The sequence below is a fragment of the Elephantulus edwardii genome, unplaced genomic scaffold (assembly GCF_000299155.1).
Source record: "Elephantulus edwardii isolate Elephantulus edwardi_28Jun2011 unplaced genomic scaffold, EleEdw1.0 scaffold00022, whole genome shotgun sequence".
Taxonomy (NCBI): Eukaryota; Metazoa; Chordata; class Mammalia; order Macroscelidea; family Macroscelididae; genus Elephantulus; species Elephantulus edwardii.
The window spans coordinates 25,649,556-25,672,787 of record NW_006399772.1 but is presented as its reverse complement, the minus strand read 5'-3'; the positions used below and the strand labels follow the sequence as shown (position 1 = coordinate 25,672,787).

At 43.2% G+C, this 23,232-nt stretch overlaps 1 protein-coding gene across 1 annotated transcript in view; it reads left to right on the top strand.

The window, feature by feature from the left end:
* The first annotated feature begins 678 nt into the window (after positions 1-678).
* The window catches only part of TSPAN12 (tetraspanin 12), a 91,714-nt gene continuing 69,160 nt past the window's right edge, over positions 679-23,232 (top strand). Inside the window, exons 1-2 of the mRNA XM_006882670.1 lie at positions 679-744; positions 21,193-21,275. Of these exons, the coding sequence (XP_006882732.1) occupies positions 679-744; positions 21,193-21,275 (149 nt within the window). The remainder of the gene's footprint in view (positions 745-21,192; positions 21,276-23,232) is intronic.

Below are 23,232 nucleotides of genomic sequence, written 5' to 3'. Positions count from 1 at the left end.
GGCGGAGCCTCGGCCGCGGGACGGGGTGAGGGGCGCGGGGCGCGCGGGGCGAGGGGCCGGGGTCTCCCCGGTGATACCTCTGACGTGTCCGGGGAGGCACTGTCTGCTTTCTAGCTTGCGGGGCAGTTCTGAGCCTTGCTGACCCCGAGGAGGGAGTGGGTGGAGTGGGGTGTCCGAGCCCCTCATCAGAATGCTGGGGACATGGGCGCGCGTCCCCGGAGAGCAGAGCCCGCTGCGCGCCTGCCGCTCGCCCTGAGCTGGATCCGGGCTTTTCTCTCCCCAGCAGGTGTTACCTGGGTCTGCCTGCACTTTGGGGGAGTTTCGGTTACTCTTGACACTCAGGATGGGTTTTGATGAGACATGTCTCGAATGAACTGGGCTTTGAGACTCTCCGGACCCGGCTGAGGACCCCAGGAGGGTCCACCTGCCGCTCAGGTAGAAAGCTGTGCAAATCTGCTTCGATGAAGGTTTATAACCTTGGAGACCCGCTGCGGCAGCTCTCCCTAGCGTGTTAGGGTGGCTGTGAGTCGGGATCCAATTTGGATTTGGGGGCCCAGTTGAGTGCTGAGCTGGGTTGGGGAGCGCTGCGGTGAGCTGTCGCCTGTTGTCCCCTGCAGATCTCAGCTGTGGGAGTAGGATGTGGTGAGAGGATGGGGTTTCTCCCTCCCCAGGCTCACAATGGCCAGAGAAGACTCGGTGAAGTGCCTGCGCTGCCTGCTGTATGCCCTCAATCTGCTTTTTTGGGTAAGTCCAACAGTCTCCCTGCACCAACAGGTGGGGACGGCTGGCCCGGGTTAGTCACCAGATAATGCGCCAAAGGGCATGGCTAAGCACTAATTAATTACATGGGATCACACCCTCCATTTCTCAGCGAAGTCAGTTTTGACCTCCTGAAAATGCCTTTGATGTAGCTCAAGTTCCATTTGTAATTAGAAAAAAAGAAATCCGCCAGTAGATGCTAGTGGCGGTAAAATTAGACTGGGAGTTAATCTCAGGATATAAATAAATGCATGCGTTTGTGCTTGTAGATTAAAAAACAAAATCATGGCATACTTAGGAAACGGCTTGCTTTCAGGAAGTTCAGATAACTGCAGCGGTGAATACCTTCTTCCCATCTTCTTAGGCGGTAGATGTGGGTGGAGCCAGCCCGCTCCGTGTGCTTTGAGGGTTCCTGCTTAGACATCCTATGGAAAGATTGGGTAGATTGTTCTAGAGATTCCAAAGGCAGAAAAGGTGGTTTTCATGTAACACTTTCTAAGTTGGCAAAGTTTAAGGGAATTTTCTGTCTGCTCTTGGAAAAATCCCATAACCATTTAAGGAAATAAGATACATAAAATTTAACAAGCTGGTGGAAATCTTTAGGTATGCATTATGAACTAGTGACTTTCAATGCTATAGGCCCAGGCGTACCTTTCCAGAAAGTGCTATGCATAATGTTATTAATAACATTAATATTTATAACATTTAGGAGGCAAATCTAAAAATTCATACTTTGAAAAATTGCTTTTGGAAGGGAAGCTGCCATACTTGAATGGATTTTAAAAAATTCTTTATTTTGGCTGTTAATTGATATTGAAAATGTTCCATTGGAAGTTTTAACATGAAATTTATTGGCTTAGCTGCTGGCGGATGTTGGTCAACCTCTTTTCGCATACGGGGTGGGGGGGGTTGTTTTGTGCTGTTTGCTGGCCTCATGGGTAGTGGATTGCACAGCTAACACTGTGGGAATTCACCAGCAGGGTCCCAGGAGAAAGATGGGCAGTCTCCCCTCACTGGATTTACAGCCTCAGAAACCCCCCTGGAGAGTCAGCTCTGAGGAGGTTGGGACAGGATGGCAGCAAGCTTTTTTCTTGGATGGCACTGTTTTAGCGTAGCAGGTTATAAATCTTAACTGACTCTATGGCAGTGGTGTTGATTTTATTTTATTATTATTTAAAATAGTGACTGGTGTGAAAAATATCTGAAAGTTTAACTTGTTTTTAATGTGAAAATAAAAGCACTGGGTAGTTAAATCTTACTCTTTGGGAATATAAAATCACTAATTGATGTTGATTTCATTTCTTAAAAGGCACTGTTTTCTTTTTCTTTTTTTAAATGGATCCTTAAGTTTCTTACTTAGTTAAAAAGGCGACTTTGAAGTGTACGTCTTTTAAAATAAATAATCATTCCTATTGTGTATCACTTTTCTCCATTCTCTTTTCTAATTATAGAATTAAGCACATTTTGTAAATGTTAAGGGCTTTAAAGAAGACCTGCTTAAACTTCCTTCCTGTGTGGAAGAGGAGATTTAGCGCAGGGTGTGTGCCTTGCCCAGTGGGAACAGTCCCAGGAACAGAGCTCTGCTCTCCTGGCCCTGGGCAGGGTCTTGAACATGTCACCTTCCAGAGTTTTTTTTGCTTCTTGAGAATACTGAGAGGTGTTTTGTTTTGTTTCTTTTAAAAACAAGTTTGTTTTTTAAAAATCTGTATTACTAATACAGATAATATTTAAAAAATAGGTAATATACATTAAGTACTTAATAGAAATTCTTTTTTCTGATATGCAAAAGTATTCAACAGAAATCTCCTGAGAAATGAAGTTTGCTTAAGGATTAAGCTGGTGCAGTGATTAACCATTAAGCTGATAGCTCAATGGCTAGCAGGTTTTGTTTTTTTTAAAATTAGTTTTAATTAAAGCTTACAGAGACTTAGGGTTTCCATTCATTCATTGCTGCACCTCCCCCCCCCTCCCCGGCCCACTCCCTCTCCCCAAATTCACTCTTCTCCTTGAAAAGTAAAAGAAAAACTCCTTCATTGTTATGCAATCCCTTCCCTCAAGTTCACTGTACTGTGCAGCCTTCTTTCTGGACTCCTGTCATGACAATAATACCCAATCATATATCCCTTTTAAACAGTTCCCTCCTTTATCTGTTTCAATGCCGTATACATCATTCCTCCCCTCCTTCTCTTTCTTTCCTCAACCCTGATGTCAGTCCCATTTTATAACAGTGGCCCTATACAATATTTGTCTTTTTGTGACTGAGATATTTCACTCAGCATAAGGTCCTCCAGGGTCATCCATTTTGCATAACATTTTATGAGTTCCTTGTTTTTCAGTGCTGCATAGTATTCCATTGTGTGAAAAAGCAGTTCTTTTTGAGAAAAATGAAGCCGTCTGCTTCCATAAAATTTAGAGCCTTGGGAGCCTGAGAGGACAGACAGTTCTCTATCATACAGAGTCACCGTGAGTTGGAATCCACCTGATGCCAGGGGCTTTGGCTTCGTTTTTCTCTCTGGCCACTTCCTCCTCAAAATTCTTCCAAGGCTCCTTATATTCCTGAAGAACTTATACTGCTAGCTCCTTATTGCTGTTATTCTACTCTGTGGGCAGGTGTGTTCTGTGATCTACCTATTTATTGATCCACTAATTTTGATTGATTCTTCCTTTGCCCAGTTTTAGTTGGTTTTCCTTTTCCCCCCTTGCTTTTCCCACATATCTCTTCCCAGCATCACCTCTCCTCCAACATTTCCTGTTATCAGTAATGTTTAGTGCTCTGTAGAGTTTGTTGTTTGCTTCATATAAAGGGTTTTTAAATGTAGTTTTGTATGTATCTATTCAAATACATGAATGTTTGCTATTTTTTGTTGAATTGCATTTCCCATTTGGGCTCCATTCCCAGTGTGGGAATCCTATATTAAAGGATAAGTCTTGATGAAATGGAGAAAATACTGAAGGTTGTCCAGATTTTTATTTTAGTTTGATCCACAATCGGCACCTGTAGATGCAGCAGTCAAGAAGTAGATATTGTATTGCACTGGGCAAATTTGCTGTCAAGGGCTTCTTTAAAGTACTGAAGATGTTAGTTGAAAGACTCAGCTGTGCTTGCCCTAAGTAATGGCTTTCAAGTCTCTTCATATGCATATGTAGGATGGATAGTGAAGAAGGAAGACTGGAGAAGCACTGATGCTTTTGAAGTGTGGTGTTGGAGAAGAAATTGAAAATAACATTGGCTAGGGAGCTTTGGTGGCCTAGTGGCAGGAAGCTGCACTGCAATATGTGGTTTGAATCCACCAGATGCACTGCTGGAGAAGGAGGGGCAATCTCCTCCTGTACCAGTCAGAACTGACTTGACGGTAAACACATATCATCATCATCATCATCATAATCAAAATTAATAATAAAAATAATGATAATAATCATCATCAATAAAAAATAATAATAAAATAACATGGATTGACAAAAGATTGAACAAATCTAGTTGGGAGGAATTGAAGCCAACATGGTCCATAGAGGCAAAGGATGCTGAAACTTCATCTCATATACTTTTGGACATGTTATCAGGAGGGGCCTGGAGAAGAGCATGCTTGAATAAGTGGAGGGTCAGTGAAGAAGAGGAAGACCCTCAATGGTGGCAGCCGTGGCCTTGAGCACAGAAGAGATTGTGAGAATGGTGCAGAATCAGGCACGGCTTCTTTTTGTTGTACATAGAGGGTCACTGTGAGACCGAGACTGCTGGGCAGCACGTGACATCAACACTAGAACAGTACCACAATAGTAGGAACATTTATATAGTTCCTACCACAGTTAACACCCTTGGTGCCAGCAGTCAGGAAATAAGGAGATGCATTGCACTGGAAAAATCTGCAGTTAGGTACCTTTCCATGTTTTTGAGGAGTAATGATGTGAATTTGAAGACTAAGGTGCATTTGATTTAGGCCATGATCTCTCAAATCACTTGCTATGCATCTGAGAGCTGGGGAGTTAAAAAAGATGGCAGAAGAAGAATTGATGCCTTTGAGCTGTGGTATTGGAGATGAGTTCTAAACAGCTCATAGACTGCCAAGAAGATCAAACAAGTATGTTTTGGAGAGGGTGCGGACGATTGCTCTGTGGAGGCAAAGATGATGAGTCTTCACCTCACACACTTTGGGCATGTTACAAGGTGGGCTGTTCCTTGAAGAGAGAAACACGATGCTCAGGAAGAGAGAGGATCAGTGAAGGAGAGAAAGACCCTTGACAAGGTGGCTTGACATGGTGAATACTGCAGTGGCGCTAATGTGTCAGGAAGTGTGAGGACGGCACAGGATAGGACAGGGTTCTGTATTACTAATAATAGGGTCTCTATGGGTCATATTTGATGGCACCTAACAAAAACAACTCTGTGAGACATTACAATCTATCTACTGATCTATCTATTATTCAGTCACATCCATTCATTTGGGTTTGTCCAAAATGATTTTTAAGTTGATTTAATTAATGCCATGGTAGCACACTGCCTTACATGTTGGGCTGTTGCTTGAGTGTTTAACAGGTTGAATCCACCAGCTGAATCTTCCTTTAGGGAAGAAGATAGGCCACCTCCTTCTGTTAGCCTCAGAAGCCTAATTCATGGAGGGGTTAGACTCCCTACTGGATAACAGTGGGTTTGGTTTTTGGTTTATTGCTAAAAAATAATTAAATGTTTTAGAGCAGATAAAATGTAAGGGTGGCCAAGTGTGACTTCTCTCCGCCTCATAAAGGGGAACTGTCCCTAGCGTAGTACCATAGAAATAACTATAAGACCCAACATACCATCCCCATACTCCTGCACCTTTTCCTACAAATCATTAGGTCTAATGTTCATTGCAAGACTCACAGACTACTCACACTTGAGGAATTTGTTAGGGAAATAGGTTGGAGAGTGGAGGAGGCAAGTAATATCACACAATGCAAATCTAGGTTTAGTCCAGCAGTCCCAAGGCAGATTAACAAGACACAGTTCTTCAGTTAGTGAAAAGCAGTTTCTCAGTTAACTGGTGAAAGTCCAGGAGCAGTTCTGCAGCACAAATGCAAGCAAGAAGCCTCTGGTTTCCTCAGTCATCCAGCAAACTTTATCTCAGAGCCGTTTTAATCCAGCTTTTGCTTCAGTCATCCAGCAAGCAAAACCTTTCACTGTGACTCCATCTCTAAGCTTCCTCAGGTTTGTCTTAGAGCAGTGCTACAACCTCACCACCTTCTCAACACCACCATCATCTCCCTTGTTTTACATTGTGAAAAGAATTATCTTATAGTAGTCCCACGGCTGTTGATAATTTACAGGACCGTTTGTCCACAATTCAGGGAGCTGGAGCCCATGCCCTCCATGAGAGATAACACCATGGCCAGAAAAAAAAAATCCATTTTTAGGGTTTCTGAAAGCCAAGCATTAAATGCATTCTACTGTTCATTGAAAGCACTTCATTTCTTGTCTGGTTTAAGATTTCTTTTTCCATGAGAACTTTAAGGTTCTTTAAAAGTTCACTAGACAAGTGGTGGCTGTTGTTTGCCAAAGGGAGAACTGATTCATAGCTGACCCTTTCTCTTTAAATTTAGAACCTTGAATTATTTTTTCTTTTTGTATTTTCTCTTCTCCTCCCCATTTCACTTTGTAATGCACTTTTTGTTCCAGACTGTTAATTGCCATACTTTAAATGCCTAATCATACATTCCTTTCAGAAAATCCTTTCCTTCATCTAGTCTAGAGAACTCGAAATTATTTAAACTTAGAGAATATAAGATCATTTAAAATTTTAAACGATCCAATTAAAAATACCGTGGATTGCCAAGAAAACAAATAGGTCTGTCCTGGAGTGGATCAAACCAAGTTTGTCCTTGGAGGCTAGGATTTTGAAGCTCCGTCTCACTTACTTTGGGCATGTGGCCAGGAGGGACCAATCCTTGGAGAAGGACATCATGCTCAGAAGAGTGGAGGGACAGCGTAGGAGAGATGGACTGATACAGCAAATGAGGCAATGGGGGTAGATGTGTTGGAGTCAGTGAGACTGGATTAGGACAGGGCAGACTTCAGAGCTGTTGTGTATAGGGTTGCTATGAATCTCAGATGACTCAGTGGCACATAACAACATTAAAAATATGTGGTGGAATTACACAAGATGTCTGTGCTAACTTTTTTATTTTGCAGTCTTATTTTTGTGTGTGTGTCCCATCAAATTAATCTGACTGGTACAGGAGGAGATTGTCCCTCCTTCTCCAGCAGAGCATCTGGTGGATACGAACCACATACCTCTGGGATTGCAGTGCAGCTTCCTGCCACTAGGCCACCAGACCTCCCTTGTGCTAACTTTTAAGGAGCTCTGATGACACAGTCGGTAAAACCTGCTCTAAGTTCAGCTGGAAGTCAGTTCAGACTGGGGACAACGAGCTGGGTTAAATTGAGTTGAATTGTTACTAACTTATCGAAAACTGTTACTATTCTTATGGTGATGAAGTTTTGTCAATGTTGTATATATTTTCCAAGACAGAAGCATTTTGGAATCTTTTGCTGGACACGCTGCTAGGTTTCACTGCATTGCCTTCTTACCGACTTCTCAGAACAGCCTTGGCAAATGTGTGTGGTGTAGCCCCCCCCACCCAGATAACTTGTTAGAACGTAACAGAGCAGATATTTAAGGTTCAACTATCCCCTTCATGCAGCTGCTGGTGAGGGTGGTAGATTTATTTGCGGCTGAATGGTAGTGTAAGCATTGTCAGGAGAAAGGATTAGTTCTGCATTTACCCATTACAGCTCCAACAACCCCTCAAACATCAATGTGTACAGAATGGCAGAAGCATCTCGAAACAGAGTTGCTTCTAATACTTTGCACTGGGTTTGCCCTTGACAGTTTGCATTTCTACAAAGCTCGTGTAGTCTTGCACTTGGAACATGGTAGCTTTAGTCTTTGCATTTTGTTGTCATCGACACTATTCAAAAAAGGGCAAACCAGTGCATTATATGACTCCTATTTTTATTTACTTGTTTTTACACCAGGTTTTTTTTATTTTAATGAACATTTACAGAGATTTTGGATTTCCATTCTTTCATTGTTGCATCTACAACTATTTTTAAACTGGAAGAGTTCACATCCTCTCTATAGAAAGGGAACCTTTTAATGTTTAGGTGAAAGGTTACACAACATATCCACTTTTCATGCTGCAATTTGTAGAGAGTTTGTTTCCTGATGTCAGTTGCAGTTCTCTCAATGTAACAACACTCCCCAGCCCCCCCCCCCCCCCGCCCCCTTCCTTGTATCCATTTGCTAAGTGGAGAGGGAGCTCCAGTGGTCTAAGTAGTAAGAAGCTGCTAGTCTAAAGGTTGCAATTCAGATCCACCTGTTGCTCGATGAAGACTGAGGAACATCCTCCTCCTGTGGGATTTACTGCCTCTGAAAAACAGCTGGAGGGTCAGCTCTGTGTTGGTTCCGACTGGACTCTCACTGCTCAATACAAACTACGTGCTGGCGCAAGGATGAGGCTTGTCTTTTCTCCAAAGATTTATAATTTTTACTATTTTAATGACTAAGCCTAAGTGACTATGTTATTCCAATGTCAGAGACAACTTCTGTGACTTTTTTAGTTCTTCCTGTTCTTAGATGATCATTTTCCACTCTTACAAATATTGACAGAGGTTCTTGTTAAAATGTCCTCAAATTATTTAACACAATGTTCTTCCAATCTGTGTATTTTTATTATTGTAAGAAGTCTACTAGGCCATTTGTAGTTGTTAACCACTATTTATCACACATGGGGGTGCTTCTTTCTTACCGTTACTCAAAATAGTAGGGTGGAGTAGGGTGGACCTGTCCTGATGAATCAGTCCCTGTGTGGTGGACATTCTTTTCTCCAACACCACAGCTCAAAGGCTTCTGTTCTTCTTCTGTCATTCTTATTATTCATTGTCCAGCCCTCAGAGGCAGAGCAAGTGAGTGGAAAGACCATGGCCTGGATCAGGTGCAAGGTGCCCTGATAGGGAGCTCTAATGACCGTGCAGATAAGGAGTTGCTCTGCCAACCCAAAGGGAGGTGGTTTGAATTCACCAGCTGCTTCATGGAAGAAAGATGAACCATTTCCTTCTATGGGATACACAGCCTCCAAAAACCCACTGGAGGGTCACCTATAAAAGATGGTTCCGACTTGAGAGCAATGCGTTAAGTTGGTACCCTGATTAAATAAATAGGAAAAGAATGTTATAAATAAAGGCCTGGAGAAGTAGGCAAGGACCTAGTTTACACTCTTAGGAGCTAAGTGAAGTAGATGAAACCACTGACCACTCTTGCAGTAAACGTCACGTGTTTGACTCATACAGACCCTAAAGAGTTGGAGCCCAGGATTCCTGGCAAGTTGTAGTTTGCTTTCATGTAGCATTTCTATACACAAAGACACGCTCATTGCCATTGAATCAGTGTGACTCCTAAGGACCCTGTGGGACACACTAGCCCTGCCCTGCAGAGTTTGCAAGGCTGAAGTCTCGGTGGCTGCTGACCACCACATCTCTCTCCTGTGAAAGGACTGGTTCTAACTGTCAGCCTCTAGGTCCACAGCTAAGTGCCTGGTCACTGCCTCACCAGGGCTTCTGGCATTTCTGTAGTCACATAAAAATGCTACCTTCAAATTGATATTCCTTAACCCTGCGCTGTGACTGGCATGAATGTTTTCTTTAACTTCCCTTGAGGTGTAGTGCAGATCCCGCCAACAAATGGCCATCTCCATTCTCAGTGGAAAGGTGATGTCAACATCCAAAGTCGATTTTAAACCATGGCAAATTCCTTTAGTCTCCCAAGCTGATTTGTACATATATTCATTCATTCTCTCTCTCCCTTTCTCTCTCTCTCCCTCTCTCCCCCCTCATTCTCTCTCTCTTTCTCCCTCTCCTTCTTCTTCCCCTCTCTCTCTCCTCCCTCTCCCTCATTCTCTCTCTTTACCCTCTCCTCTCTCCCTCTCCTCATCTTCTCCCTCCCTCTCCCTCATATTTTCTCTTTCCCCCCCACCTGTCTCCCACTTTCCCTCCCTCTTTCTCTTCCTCCCCCCCTTCTCTAATTTTGTATACTCTGGCTCTACTGAGCAAAGGTTTCAGCTGTCACATGCTTCCTAAGGAATGCTTTTTGAGGAGAAGTGCATTTAGAAGAGTCTTCCAAGCTTGTTCCCACAGCAGAAAGGAACAGCACGTCTCTCATTCACCCACCTCAACCTGGGGTAGAAGTGACGGCCCTATGGGAACAGTAGATGTATGACTCAGAGACTTTAGCATCGGTTGTGGCTGTTTTCTTTTTTATTTTCCCCTCCAACTAATTTTAATTGTGATTTTAATGAAAGTGTACAGAAAAATTGGATTTTCATTCATTCATTGTTGCACATTTTCCTCCCTCCCCTTCCTTCTCCCCCTCTCCCAGTCCTCTGCTATGCATCTCTTATTCTCGTCTGTTGTCTTACATATTATATCAAATCATATACTCCTATTTCTCAATAAAATTTTTTATTTGAACTGTGATTTAACAAAAGTTTGCAAAAAGTTAGATTTTCATTTATTCATTGTTGTACATTTTTACCCCCTCTTTCCTCCCTTCCCAGGTTCACTTTTCTGGTTTTTGTTTTTTGGGGTTTTTTGGGTTTTTTTTTAGTTTTTTGAAGTATTCATTCACTGTTAAACAATTACCTACCCCCAGTCCTCTTTGCAATATAGCTCTTATTCTGGGCTGTTGTTGTACATACAATGCCCAATCATACATTCCTTTTAAACAATTCTCTCCCTCAGCTGTTCCAGTACAGTGTTCATCATCTATCCACTTGTTTACGTTTCTCCTCTAAACTGACCCTGTTGTTGTTAGGTGCCATCAAGTCATTTAGAACTCATAGCGACCCTATGAACAGCCAACCTGAACCCTAGCCTATCCTGTGCCGTCCTCATCGTCTTTGACACAATCCATCTTATTGGGGCATTCTTCTTCTTCAGTCACATAACTTACCATCTAAACCAAACTAGAAAACAGACTAATTTTGAAAGTGAAATGAAAAGAATGTCTCTATTAACAATTACACCAGCACAACACTCACTTAAAGCAGAGAGTTCATGGAAGTCAAGGATGTACACCTACCCTTTGGGAAGAGCAGTGATGCTCTCCGAATACTATAAGCAGAGTAGATACTGTTTGCTCCCAGTGCCTTCAATGTAATCAGCTGTAATCAGTGCCTGTGTATGCCTCAAGTGATGCTGGCAAATAATCATCAGACTCTATTCCACCCATCACTCACATCGCCTGTTTCCCACTACAATTAGCAAATTGTATTCTCTGTTTTCTCTCTTTCCTGCTGCTCATGCCTAGTGGAAGTGGGGCTGGTGAGACAGGGCTGAAGGAAAGCTGAGGGGAACAGGCACAAAACCAGAGCAGACATGTGACTCAGGCGGTACCTGGACGGGATGCCTGCCTGCCATAGCCAGGGTTGACTTGACATTTAGATGGACAGGAAGCTGGCTGCTGTCACATCAACTGACTCGTGATGACCTCACGGGGGACTGACTCAGGCGTTACTGGTACCCGCGTCTTTTGCAAAGTTGCTGATGTGCTAGAGTTAGTCTTTGCAGCTGTTGTTCCATTCTGCCTCACTGTCTATCTTGTTGGACCTCTACTCCACCAAAATGATGCACATCTCTAGTGTCTGCCCCTCCTGGGGGTGTGTCCAGAACAAGAGAAGCAGATAATGTTCTGTTATGAGTCAGATTTTTATTTTATTTTATTTTTATATATTTTATTGTATATTATTTATATGTATTTGTATGTTTATTATATATTATTTTATATTTATATTTTATTTTATAAAGTGACTTTCAGAAGCAAATCCCCAGGCATTTCTTCTGAGTCTGTCTTAGTCTGTAAGCCTTCCTGAGACGTGTCCACTGTGGTTGATTGAAATAGTGATGGCTCTGTGTCCAGCACCTTAGCCCAGTGCACGCAGTCATAGTGTACTAAGCCCATGGGTTACGAACATCCTGTTTACTCTTGAATCCACCAGCCAGTCCATGGGAGAAAGCTGAGCATTCTTCCCCTACGTGATTTACAGCTTCTGAAAACCTGCTGGAAGTTTGGCTATAAGTCATTTCTGACTTAATGGTAGAGTAGAGTAGAATAAATAGCATGAGGCTAACAGTATAGGGCTGCTACCAAAGGGAATTGGTGGACACAGAAGAATTTCATGAAACAACGTATAAGAAAGAGCCTGTGGTGATGAAGAATTGCTCTGAAAGAGTTGGCAAAAACCAAGGCCCCAGGAATTGATGGCATACCAATTGATATATTTCAACAAGCAGATGCTACCCTGGATGTGCTCAGCAAGTTGCACCTAGAAATCTGGAGGACAACCACTTGGCCTACTGAATGTTCCCATTCCAAAGAAAGGTGATCCAACAGAGTGTGGAAATTATCAAACAGTATCACTGATATCACATGCAAGCAAGACCTGCTGAAGATTATTGAAAAACAACTGGAACAGCACATCAACAGAGAACTGCCTGAAGTGCAGGCTAGATTTTGAAGAGTCTGTGACACTAGGGATATTATAGCTAATGTTAGATGGATCTTGGCTGTGTGGATCACAACAAACTGTGGCTTGATTCTGAGAAGAATGGGAATCCCAGAAAACTTGATTGTGCTTATGAAAAACCTATGCTTGGACCAGGAGGCAGTTGTCAGAACAGAGCAAGGAAACACTGCATGGTTCAAAATTGGGAAGGGTGTGTATCAAGGATGTGTCATTTCTCCATATATTTTCAATCTATATGCAGAACAGATTATCTACAATGCTGGGCTCTATGAGAAGTGTGGCATCAGGATTAGAGGTAGACTTATCATTAATCTGTGTTAAACAGATGACACCACCCTGCTTGCTGAAACTGAGGAGGACCTGAAGTGCTTGCTGCAGAAGGTCAAGGACTGCAGCCTTCAATATGGATTGAAGCTCAATGTGAAGAAAACAAAGATTATCATCACAGGGCTGATTGTCAGCATCAGTATGGATAGTGAAGAGAACGAGATTATTGACAGCTTCAGTTTACTTGGCTCTACAATCAACACTCTTGGTACCAGCAGCCAGGAAATTAAAAGACAAATTGCATTGGGAATGTCTGCTGTCACAGACCTCTCCATAGTACTGAATTAGCAACGATGTTAGTCTGGAGACTAAGATGCTCCTCATACAGGCCATGGTCTTTGCGATTACTTGCTATGCACAGAGAGCTGGACAATGACTAGGGATGATAGAAGGAGAGTTGATGTCTTTGAACTTTGGTGCTGGAGGAGAGTATTGAATATCCCATGGACTGCTGGGAGAACAAATAGGTGCGTCCTGGAGAGGGTAAAGCCAGGCTGCTCCTTGGAGGCAAGGATTATGTAGCTCCGTCTGATGTATTTTGGATTTATTGCAAAGCGGGATCAGTTCTTGGAGGGGGATGTCAACCTTGTGAGTGTGGAGGGACAGCGCAGGAGAGGAACACCTCCAATGAGATGGACTGATTCCGTCACTCGGGTAAGGGGGTAGGTGTGTCAGAGGCAAGGGACAGAGCAGGATTTAGGGCTGTTGTATGTAGGGTCACTATGAGTCGCAAGTGACTCAATGACACATGACGATAACAACAACGACCTAAAGGTTGGCAGTTCCAATCCACTAGTAGCTCCAAGGGATGAAGATGATGCATAGAAAGGTAGAGGGTCAGCAAAGGAGAGAAAGACTGTTGACCAAGTGTATTGACTGTGGTGATTATCGCATTGGGCTCTGGCACAGGATGGGGCAGGATTTAGATCTATTGTTCATAGGGTCGCTGTGAGTCATTCTCATTTCAATGGCACCTAACAACAACAACATTCTGTTTTACCTACAAATTTGGCCTGAAGGTACACCTATGAGTGGATCTCATTTGTAACCCAGGGACTGCCTGCATAGCAAATGGATTTTACCTTACATTTCATCTATTTTCTCCATTTGCAGCACAAAGAAGCACAAGCTCTGGAAGTTTAAATTACGTTTTCTTTGTAGAGACTGAACTGTGACTAAGGTCCATATCCCATTTTTACATTTTAATTTTTTAAACATATTTTATACATACAAAAGGAACGTTAAAGCAGACACTTTCAGATATTTGTCATTCTTGCTCTGGAACGCTTTGTGACCCTATTACCTTCCATGAGATTATGTATTATGTACGGAAGCCGCTTGATGTATTTAAAAGTCTGTTTTGACTGTGATCTGACTGCTCTGAACACCCTATAAGCATGCATTTGCTAGCAGCTTTACAGAATGTTAACGTGTCTACAGTTCCAACTGAGAAAACAGTTTGATTCAAGACTTCCTTTTGCATAATTAGATTCAAGCAAAATATGGGCCCTAACACAAAAAGTTCCTCAGTTCTAAATATTTGTGGAGAGCCAGCACTTTCTAAGTGTTTTGCTAAACAGAGTGAAGCAAATGCCCTGAGAGGAGTGTATTAAGCACATGTCTGTAAAATAATACTTGTGTCATTTTCTAAATTGTTTTCTATACTTCACATGACACTTGGCAATATAGAAACATACCTAAGGAAGGTGAGCCCAGTTGCACATACTCGCCGCAAGTCTCGTAGATAAAGTGAGTCATGAGTCACAGTTGAAGAATTAGTTTCATAACTAATTTGGAAAAATGAGCAGAAAATGCCATTGTCCATCCAGAGTCCCAAGTTGCACACAAACGTTGGGCTTCTAGATCAAATAACACCTTATTAGATTAGTTTATCTACATGGTTTGTTCTCATTTTAGTTTGGTTGGGTTTTTGTTTGTTTGTTTTTCCTGGGGGTGCACACACTGTGAATTCTTGCTGTTAGCTCTTTCTCAAACCAGTGGGGAAAATCTCTGTTTGAGAACGGAACTGCCCTCCTCCATTTAGCGCTGCTGGAATTAACGCCATGGGGAATGGTGAATTGTCTCCAGCTTGCTTGTTGACTGGAGGACACGGCTTTGCAGTATAACTGTTTTGACGAGCGTTCTGTGCGCAGCTGCAATGCTGGGACACATGCCTGTAAACAAGAAGCAGAGGACTATCCGACATGTACAGTTCTGAGAGCACCTACCTAGGAGCTCTGGTAACCTAGTGGTAAGAAACTGTGCTGCAGTCCCAGGGGCACACGGTTTGAATCCAGCTGCTCCAGGGGAGAAGGACGGGCAGTCTCCTCCCGTGCAATTACCCGCTCCCTCTGAAAACCTGCCGGAGGGTCCGCTGTAGCTTGGTTCCTGCTCGGTGGTACACAACAACAGGGAGCTGTGGTGGCCTGGCAGGTAAGGGGTTGTGCTGCCAACCCAGAGGCTGGAGGTTTGAATGCCCCTGCTGCTCTGCAGGGGAGGAGGGATGGGCAGACTCCTCCTGTGTGATTCACAGCCTCTGAAAACCCATTGGAGGATCAGCCGTGAATCAATTCTGACTTAAAGGCACATAACAAAAAGTCAGCTTCTAGCTTGATCCAAAAATCTTTGAGCTTGTCCTTTCCTAAGTATCTCTTTCCTGAAGGACTTCCAACAATACAAAACTTCTCACTGGAACTTTGGTTGCCAGTTTTGTTGGAGAATCACAGGTGGTCACTGTATCTCCTCATTTAGAATGATCTGCTTTTAATTGTTCTTCCGTTTACTCATCTAAAATGTGTTTGGCTGCACTCCTGGTGCGGACTGTTGTGCGTGGTGGGAGGTATGAAGCCCATTCAGCGGTGGGCTGTGCCCTTCAGGAGCTTACCGTTGTCACAGGCTGAGATAAACAAAGCCAACTGATTGCTGGGGAGTCAATTTTGACGCAGCATGAGGCATGCAATAGCAGTGGAGCTGCTCCTGGGTTTTCTCAGCTTTCATCTTTACAGAAGCAGATTCTCATGTTTGTCTCTGGTACAAACCACCAACCCTGGGTTGGTAGCTAAGTTTAAACCATATGTGACATTCGGGGACCTAATGAGGTGAGATGTTGAGTGCTGCTGAGAGTCTGTTTCAACTCATCGCAACCCCATGTGACAGAGTCCAACTGCTCTATGGGTTTCCTAGGTTGACTGTTTATGGAAGCAGATCACCAAATCGCTGTCCGCTGGAGCCACTGGAAGAGCTCCCACAACCAACCTTTTGATCAGGATAAAACTGGAAAACGCTGTGATAACTGCTCTGTGAGGTCTGTACTATGAGGAACTGAGAAGGAGGCCAGTGGGTAAGGAGGGACTTGGGAAATAGGTTTCACACTAGAGCTGCTGTTTGAATTGGCCTTAAGGGTGAGTGAGGCTGCCCTTGTGATTAGGGGATGAGTTGGGAAGGCCGAGGCAGGGCAGCATTCCAGGTAAAGGGAATTGTTTAGAGAGAATGAATGAAGACGTGATACTGTGAATTGGGGAATGTGTATGGTACAGTTAGGAGAAACACAAGTTTGTTGTCTCAGTAGGGAATGTATGTGGGAAGGAGCTTGCAGGAAACAGTGTGGAAGAGAGAGGTTAAAGGGTGATTGGAAACGGCCTGTGTGTCCTGCTGAAGAGTTTACAGTCTGTTTCCTAGGAGGGAGCTGGGGGAAGTGGAAGGGAAGCTTGAAAAGGTGTGATAAGCAATAGAAGTGAAATTCTCTCTTTCTGTCTGAGAGACCTGGGTTTGATTCTTGTTCAGTCCTCCTTATGCACAGCCACCACTTGTTAGTAGAGGCTTCCTGACTGAGGCAGAGTAGGAAGAAAGGCCTGGCAATATTCCTTGGTAAATCAGCCAGTGAAAACCCAGCGGCTCACAGTGTTCCGATCCACACTGGTCAGGGAATTGTGCAACTCTGGGCAGCATTTTATCTTTATTGCAGGGGTTGCTGTGAGTCAAGAGTCAGCTCAAAGGCAGTGAACAACAAAACCTACCCCTACCACCATTGTAACCAGAAGTTGTAAACAGAACCACAGTTGTAAACAGAAATGACAGGAGCTGTGTTTCATAAAGGAAACTGAAAGATGAATCTGAGAAGGAATGTGTGACATGGAGAATTCTATTGTGAGGTGATTGTAATTGCCTGGCAAGAGAGGGCAAGGGCCTGCACAAGCCAGAAGAGACAGGAAAAGGGGAGGAATCCACCAGAGGCATTGCAGGAACAATTGGGAGGGCTTGAAACAAATTCAAAGTAAAGCTGAGGAAGAGGGAGGGGGTCAGGTTGCCTGCCAGGCTGTCAGGCTGTGTGGTCAAAGAGTTGATTACACCAATTACTGAGATGGGAGAGAGGGTGGGAGGGGCAGGGGGGCTTTGACAGGAATGGAGGGGAGCTCATTTTGAGGGATCTTGTTATTGAGACTGCATAGAGCTTCAGGAAGGAGGTAGAAAGGTCTTCACGGAGCCGAGCCCTCTGCTTTTAGATACACCTTGAAATAGCAGCATCTTGCAGTTTGGGTTGGCCTTTGGAGTAGTCCAGTCCCTTACACTGGCAGTCCAAAAAAAGCCAGAGTCATTGCCATGTTCCACGTTTCTGGCAGCTGAACTTACCAGGGGCCCTGAGGGAGACAAATAGGCAGTCACTTTACAGCCTTGGATACCCAGGAGGGGGTCGCCATGTGAGTCGATATCAACCCCAAGGCAGTGACTGAGTTTGAGTGTCTCCTGATCTCTGTCAAATGTGTAACTTTGGCTTATTAGCACACCTTGCTTAGGGCTGCGCCACCAGAGGTTGAAAGTGGTTTTGGATAAGGTATGAAAAAGCTCGTGCTTTGTTTTTATTGTTAAGTGCTGTTGAGTCAGAACCGACCCATAGCTGACCTTCTAGTAGGTTTTCAGAGGCAGAAAATTGCAGGGGAAGAAATTACCCATCCTTCTGTGGAGGGCTTGAACCACATGCATTTAGGATTGCAATACAGATTCTTACCACTAGACCATCAGAGTTCCTGATTGTGCTTTAGGCACTGAAATAATCTTTGTTGCTGTTATGTGCCGTCGAGTCACCTGTGACTCAGACTGACCCTGTGCACAACAGCTCTGAAGCCTGCCCTGTCCTGAGCTGGTCTCACTGACTCCGACACATGTACCCCCATTGCCCCAGTTACTGTATCAATCCATCTCATCCAGGGTCTTCCCCTCCTGCACTCTCTGTCTGTCCATGCTTCTGAGCATGATGTCATTAGCACCAAGGCCACACCCCTCAAAGGAGCCTTTCAGACTGTAGGCTCCAGCCCTGCCTGCCTTTTCCTTTCATCGCATGGCCCTTCCCTTTCTTTGAGGGTCTCTTTCCTGTTGCCTGGCTTCCCTTTTGGGATCTGTAGCTTTTTCTAATTAAAATGTTCTTTTTCAAACTACCGTCCCTAATTAATTGGATAATTATCCTCCAGATGCCAGTTTCCTTGGAGAAAATCCCTATTACTCTTGTGAGGTACTGTCCAGTCAGAACTGACCCACAGCTGACCCTCCAAGCAGGTTTTCAGAGGCAGTAATTCATATGGGAGGAGGTCATGCATCTTTCTCTCAAGGAGCAGCTGCTAAAAAAGCCAAAGGCACTGCTGTGGAATCCCTTCTCAATGGCAACCCTCCGCTAGGTTTTGAGACTGTAAATTTGTTCATGGGAAGAGACTGCTCATCCTTCTCTGTGTGGCAGGTGGATTCGAACTACTGACCAACTGTTTAACAGCTCAATATGTAACACACTATGAGACATTCGGGAAATAGTTATTTTGGTAACCTGTTCTGGTCCTTCCGCCACTTACTATAGTAGCAATTCCATGTTTACTTCCCTGAGTCAACTATTGTGTATCCTCTTTACCGACTTAATTATGCAGCAGAGTAGAGATGGTGATGTTTGTTCATTAATGTGTCTCCAATGCATTGCAGCAAAAAGCCCAAGCTTGTTGCCCAAGAGTTAATTCCAAGTTACGGTGACTCTGCACATTTCCGAGGTGACGTGCGGAGATGGGCGCTCCATCGGCTATTCAGCGGCTGTTGTAGTCTTACTGAAGTAGATCTCAGGCCTTTCAGTCCTCACACCGGCAATATTTCCATTGGTCGCTGAGCGAAAAGTCAACGCATGTTGTTGTTATTATGTGCCGTCGAGTCACTTGCGACTCATAGCGAGCCTATGTACAACAGCCCTAAACCCTGCTCTATTCCTTGCCAGTCTCACTGTCTCCAACACACCTACCCCCATTACCCCAGAGATGGAATCAGTCCATCTCATTTAGGGTCTTCCTGTCCTGTGTTGTCCCTCCACCCTCCCAAGCATGATGCCCCTCTCCAAGGATTGGTTCCTTCTTGTAACATGTCCAAAAGTATGTCAGACAGAACTTCAGAATCCTTGCCTCCGAGGAGCAGCCTGGTCTCACCCTCTCCAGGATAAACCTGTTCATTCTCTTGGCAGTCAATGAGATCTTCAATACTCTTCTCCAGCACCAAAGCTCAAAGGCATCAACTCTCCTTCTATCATCCCTAGTCATAGTATTTGCCTAAGAACAAGAATCAATACCTCTTTTTTAAACACAATCATACCATTAAAGTTCCAACACTTACCCATTTTATCGTGTGAGAAATGTCATAGAATCTTCTAGGGTTTTTTAAATACACATTTTATTATGATGGAATAACTGTGTATGACCACTGAACATATTTCATGTGTGAAATGCAGGATCACTTCATTCATTGACAGGGTTTTGACATTGAAAACTGAATAAGTAGACTCTATGAAACTAGGAACTGGACAAAGTAAGAACAGCAATTACTTCAAAAAGTGATAGAAATAGGAAAGCGTTATTATAGGTGCGAGTGAATTCAAGGTGGTTTCAGCAAAATAGCAGGTCAGTAGATTCCCTGTTGCAGTGACAGCTTGGGGAGAAGGCTTGACAAGCCTCCACGTAGCCCAGAAGAAGGAGAACACATAGCCTCACATCTAATTTGGGGGCCCACGGCCTTCTGCCAGCTCTGTGTCTGACCTACTTGGTAAATTTTATTATGTTTATAGTTTATTCTTCATTTGCAGCAGCAATTAGAGAAATAATGAGTCTCATTTTACTCTGGATTATAGTTCCAAGTTCTTAACTTGGTTAAGGTGATGGACCTCTTTGGCAGTCTTTACTATGCCTGTGGACCTATTTTCAGAATAATTGTTTTCAACACACAAAGTAAAGCAGCGGCTAACAAAGGACATTTCCTAACCATCTATCTGCAGGTTAACAACCACGGAGTCCTCTGGATCAAAGTGTCCAGTTCAGGCATCCAGGGAGTGCCCGGCCCTGGAAGCCTGTTCTCATTTTTGGCAGTCATTAAGGATCCCTGTCTAGGGACCCATCGCTTCAGCAGGGTCGTTAACGGGTGGCACTCTGTCAGGCCTTCTGTATTTATTTAGCAGAAATTCTTTTCTAAAACTGTTCTCTCATTAAGTCTTGAGTTTATCCTTTAGTTTGTAGAAGAAAAATCATATAAACAGTGGATGCTTATCAGTCTTCTACATAATGAATATCTAACGTCATTCAAAAGTGACCACTGAATTTTGTTTAAATGCCATTATAAGGTTTTAGATTTTATCATATTTGATATGTTTCACATCATTAATTATGATGTTTATTTGGATTCTCAAAGTGTCTGATCTTTAGCCAAAAACAGCCCTTTCAAGTTAGCCCTTATTTGATTACTTCCTTGCTTTTCAGTTTGACAGCATGGTCTAAGCTGGTCTTATGCATTTGATGATTTAATTGTTCTCACATCAGCTCATCTTGAGCAATTCCTGTCCTGAACCGGGACTCAACAACCAACTGATAGGATACTGCTGGGTTTACGTGTATGTATGTGTTTAATCCAAGCCACGGTAATTTTGTTTGCCTCGTAAGTATGTGAAAATTGGACGCCGAATAAGACGATGGAAGAAGAATTGATGTCCCTGAATTATGTTGAAGAAGGATATGGAGTATCCTTTGGACTATCAAATAAACAAGTCTATGTTGGAGAAGTGCAGTCAGAGTACTCCTTGGAAGCAAGGATGGCGAGTCTTCGCCTCAAGTATTTTGTATGTTTATTCTCTGAAGAAAGACATCATTGTTGGTAAAGGAGAGAATCAGTGGAAAAAGAGATTCTCAGCATGACAGATTGGTGCAGTGACCGCAGCAGTGGGTTTAAGCCCAGCGGAGATTATGAAAATGTTTGCGCTCAGACAGGGTTTCCTTGTGCTTGTCGTCTGTAAGTTCTCTCTGAGTTGGAGCTGGCTCAGTGACACTTACCAGCAGCACGTAGTGGTATTCTATTTAGTCGCAATAGTGTGACTGCAACATGGAGTGGCACATATTGATAATAATAGTAAACGCTAACAGGTGATACATGGTGATTAGGAAAATGCATGAAGACTATCTAATGAACATCATTAAAGTGTGGGTCATTAATCCTGAACAGATGCTGCATAAATCCTTGATAACCAACCAGTTTGCATTGTGCTTCCCTCCCCAGTTAATGTCCGTCAGTGTGTTGGCGGTGTCTGCTCGGATGAGGGACTATCTAAATAACGTGCTGACCTTAACTGCAGACACAAGGTAGGCCTCGTCGTTAATGATTCATTTCTTTCATTAGAATTTTTTTAGATGCTGGCTTTTAAAGAACTTTGTCCTGATTGGTCCAGATGGTAGCACTGTTCCGTGATCATTTGAGAAGTTCTTGCTCATGGTCCCTTTCTGGTGGACACTTGAATTTTATACTATTCTCAGTAAGGTGTGACACGGGCCCCAGCAGATTTCTAAGTATAATTCTGGGTACAGAAACACCAAGAATCTCTTGAGTAGGGTTGATCATATCATATCATGTATCATATCATATCATATCATATCATATCATATCATATTTACGTATAAAAGCTTTTTATTTCTGCTATTTCCCCCTAGTAATGGTCATCCCCTTCTTCTTCCTTTGATAATGTTGATATAACAAAAACCAAGAACCGCTGTGTGTTCTCTTATAAGAGTTGGTCTGTTCACATCACAAGGGGCAACAAATTATTTGACTTCTTTTAGTCTCAGTTAATTCTTTCTGGATGGCACTTCCAATTTGTGTCACTCTAGATTATTATATGGATTAAATGAGATACATTCCTGTATCATTTATAGCCCTTAACACAGAGGAGCTTAGTGATCCCCTATTAATGAAATTTTGGTTATAATTATTATTTCTTTTTGGCTCTGATAAATGAATTTTCCATGGTGTTTCCAGCAAAAGACAAAACAAAACAAGGCATCCTCTTTCTCCTTTCCTTATTCTTTTGATGTTTTCCTCTGTATGTCAGTTTCACACATTTTTGGGGAAGGATTAGTGGTTAGGTTAAATGCAGGGCTACACATGGACTCCCAAAACAGAAGGAGGGATGAGAAGTACTCCCAGATGAGAAGTAACCAAGAGGCCCACACTGTACTCTCACTAAGATTTCAGAGCTATAGTAGATCGACTTCTCCTAGTATAGTGATTTAAATGTTCTACTGCTAACATAAAGGTCAGTGGTTCAAACCCACCAGCCACTCTGCTGGAGAAGGATGTGGCAATTTCCTTCTGTAAATATTTATAGGGTTCAAAATCCTCTGGGACAACTCTGCTGAATGGTTTCTATGGTAAATTTAAAGGTAAAGTTTATTGTTTTTTAGTCTTATAATATGGGAAGGAGCCTTGGTGGCATAGGATGTAATGGATCAGTTTGCTAACCGCAAGGTCTGAAGTTCTGATCCACCTGCTAAATTATAATCCAAACTGCTCTTTAGGTGAAGGGTGGACATTCTCTTCCCATAAAAATTTAGAGCCTCAGAAACCCAAGGAGAGTCACTATGAGTCAAACTGACTTGTTAGCAATGGGGTTGGATTATAAAGTAAATGCACTGAGTTGGTAGTGAGTTTGAGGGAGTTCAAGGCTGATCACGGGGAAAGATACGAATGTCTTTTGAGAGAGCAGCATTGCACAAGCTATGTATCAGGATCAACAAAACAACCTGTAGTGGGCTGTGTGAGTAAGAGGTGATCCCACTTAGCAGAAGGTTCTCTGAAGGCACGTCAGGCACAGGGAGCCCCCAGAACCTCAAGAGAAGGGGAGACTCCCAGGAAGGTGGAGGAGGCTCCCTGATGCCTGTGCAATGCCCTTGTGCAGCTCAGGCTGCCTCAGAGAGCTCCAAGGACATCAGCACTGGGGATCCTGGGCTTTATCTTATCTGGGACCCGCAGACGCTGAGTGCACTGTCAGGGACATGTAAAGCCGCCAGGCTCTAATTGATAAAAACCTGCTTATTTGCACTATTTTTAAAACAGCTGGATGTGTGAAAATCTGAATTTGGCAGTGGTGGGCTGTTGGGGCTAAGAAGTCCAGCTTGTTGTTAGGGAATTATGTTGGGCCAGGATGCAAAGGCTGTCTTTATATAGCAGAATGCTACTACTTGTATATGAAAAAAAAAAAAAGAAATTCATTGAACAAAGCCCAAAATATGATTAGGAGACACACACACACAAACACATGGGGGG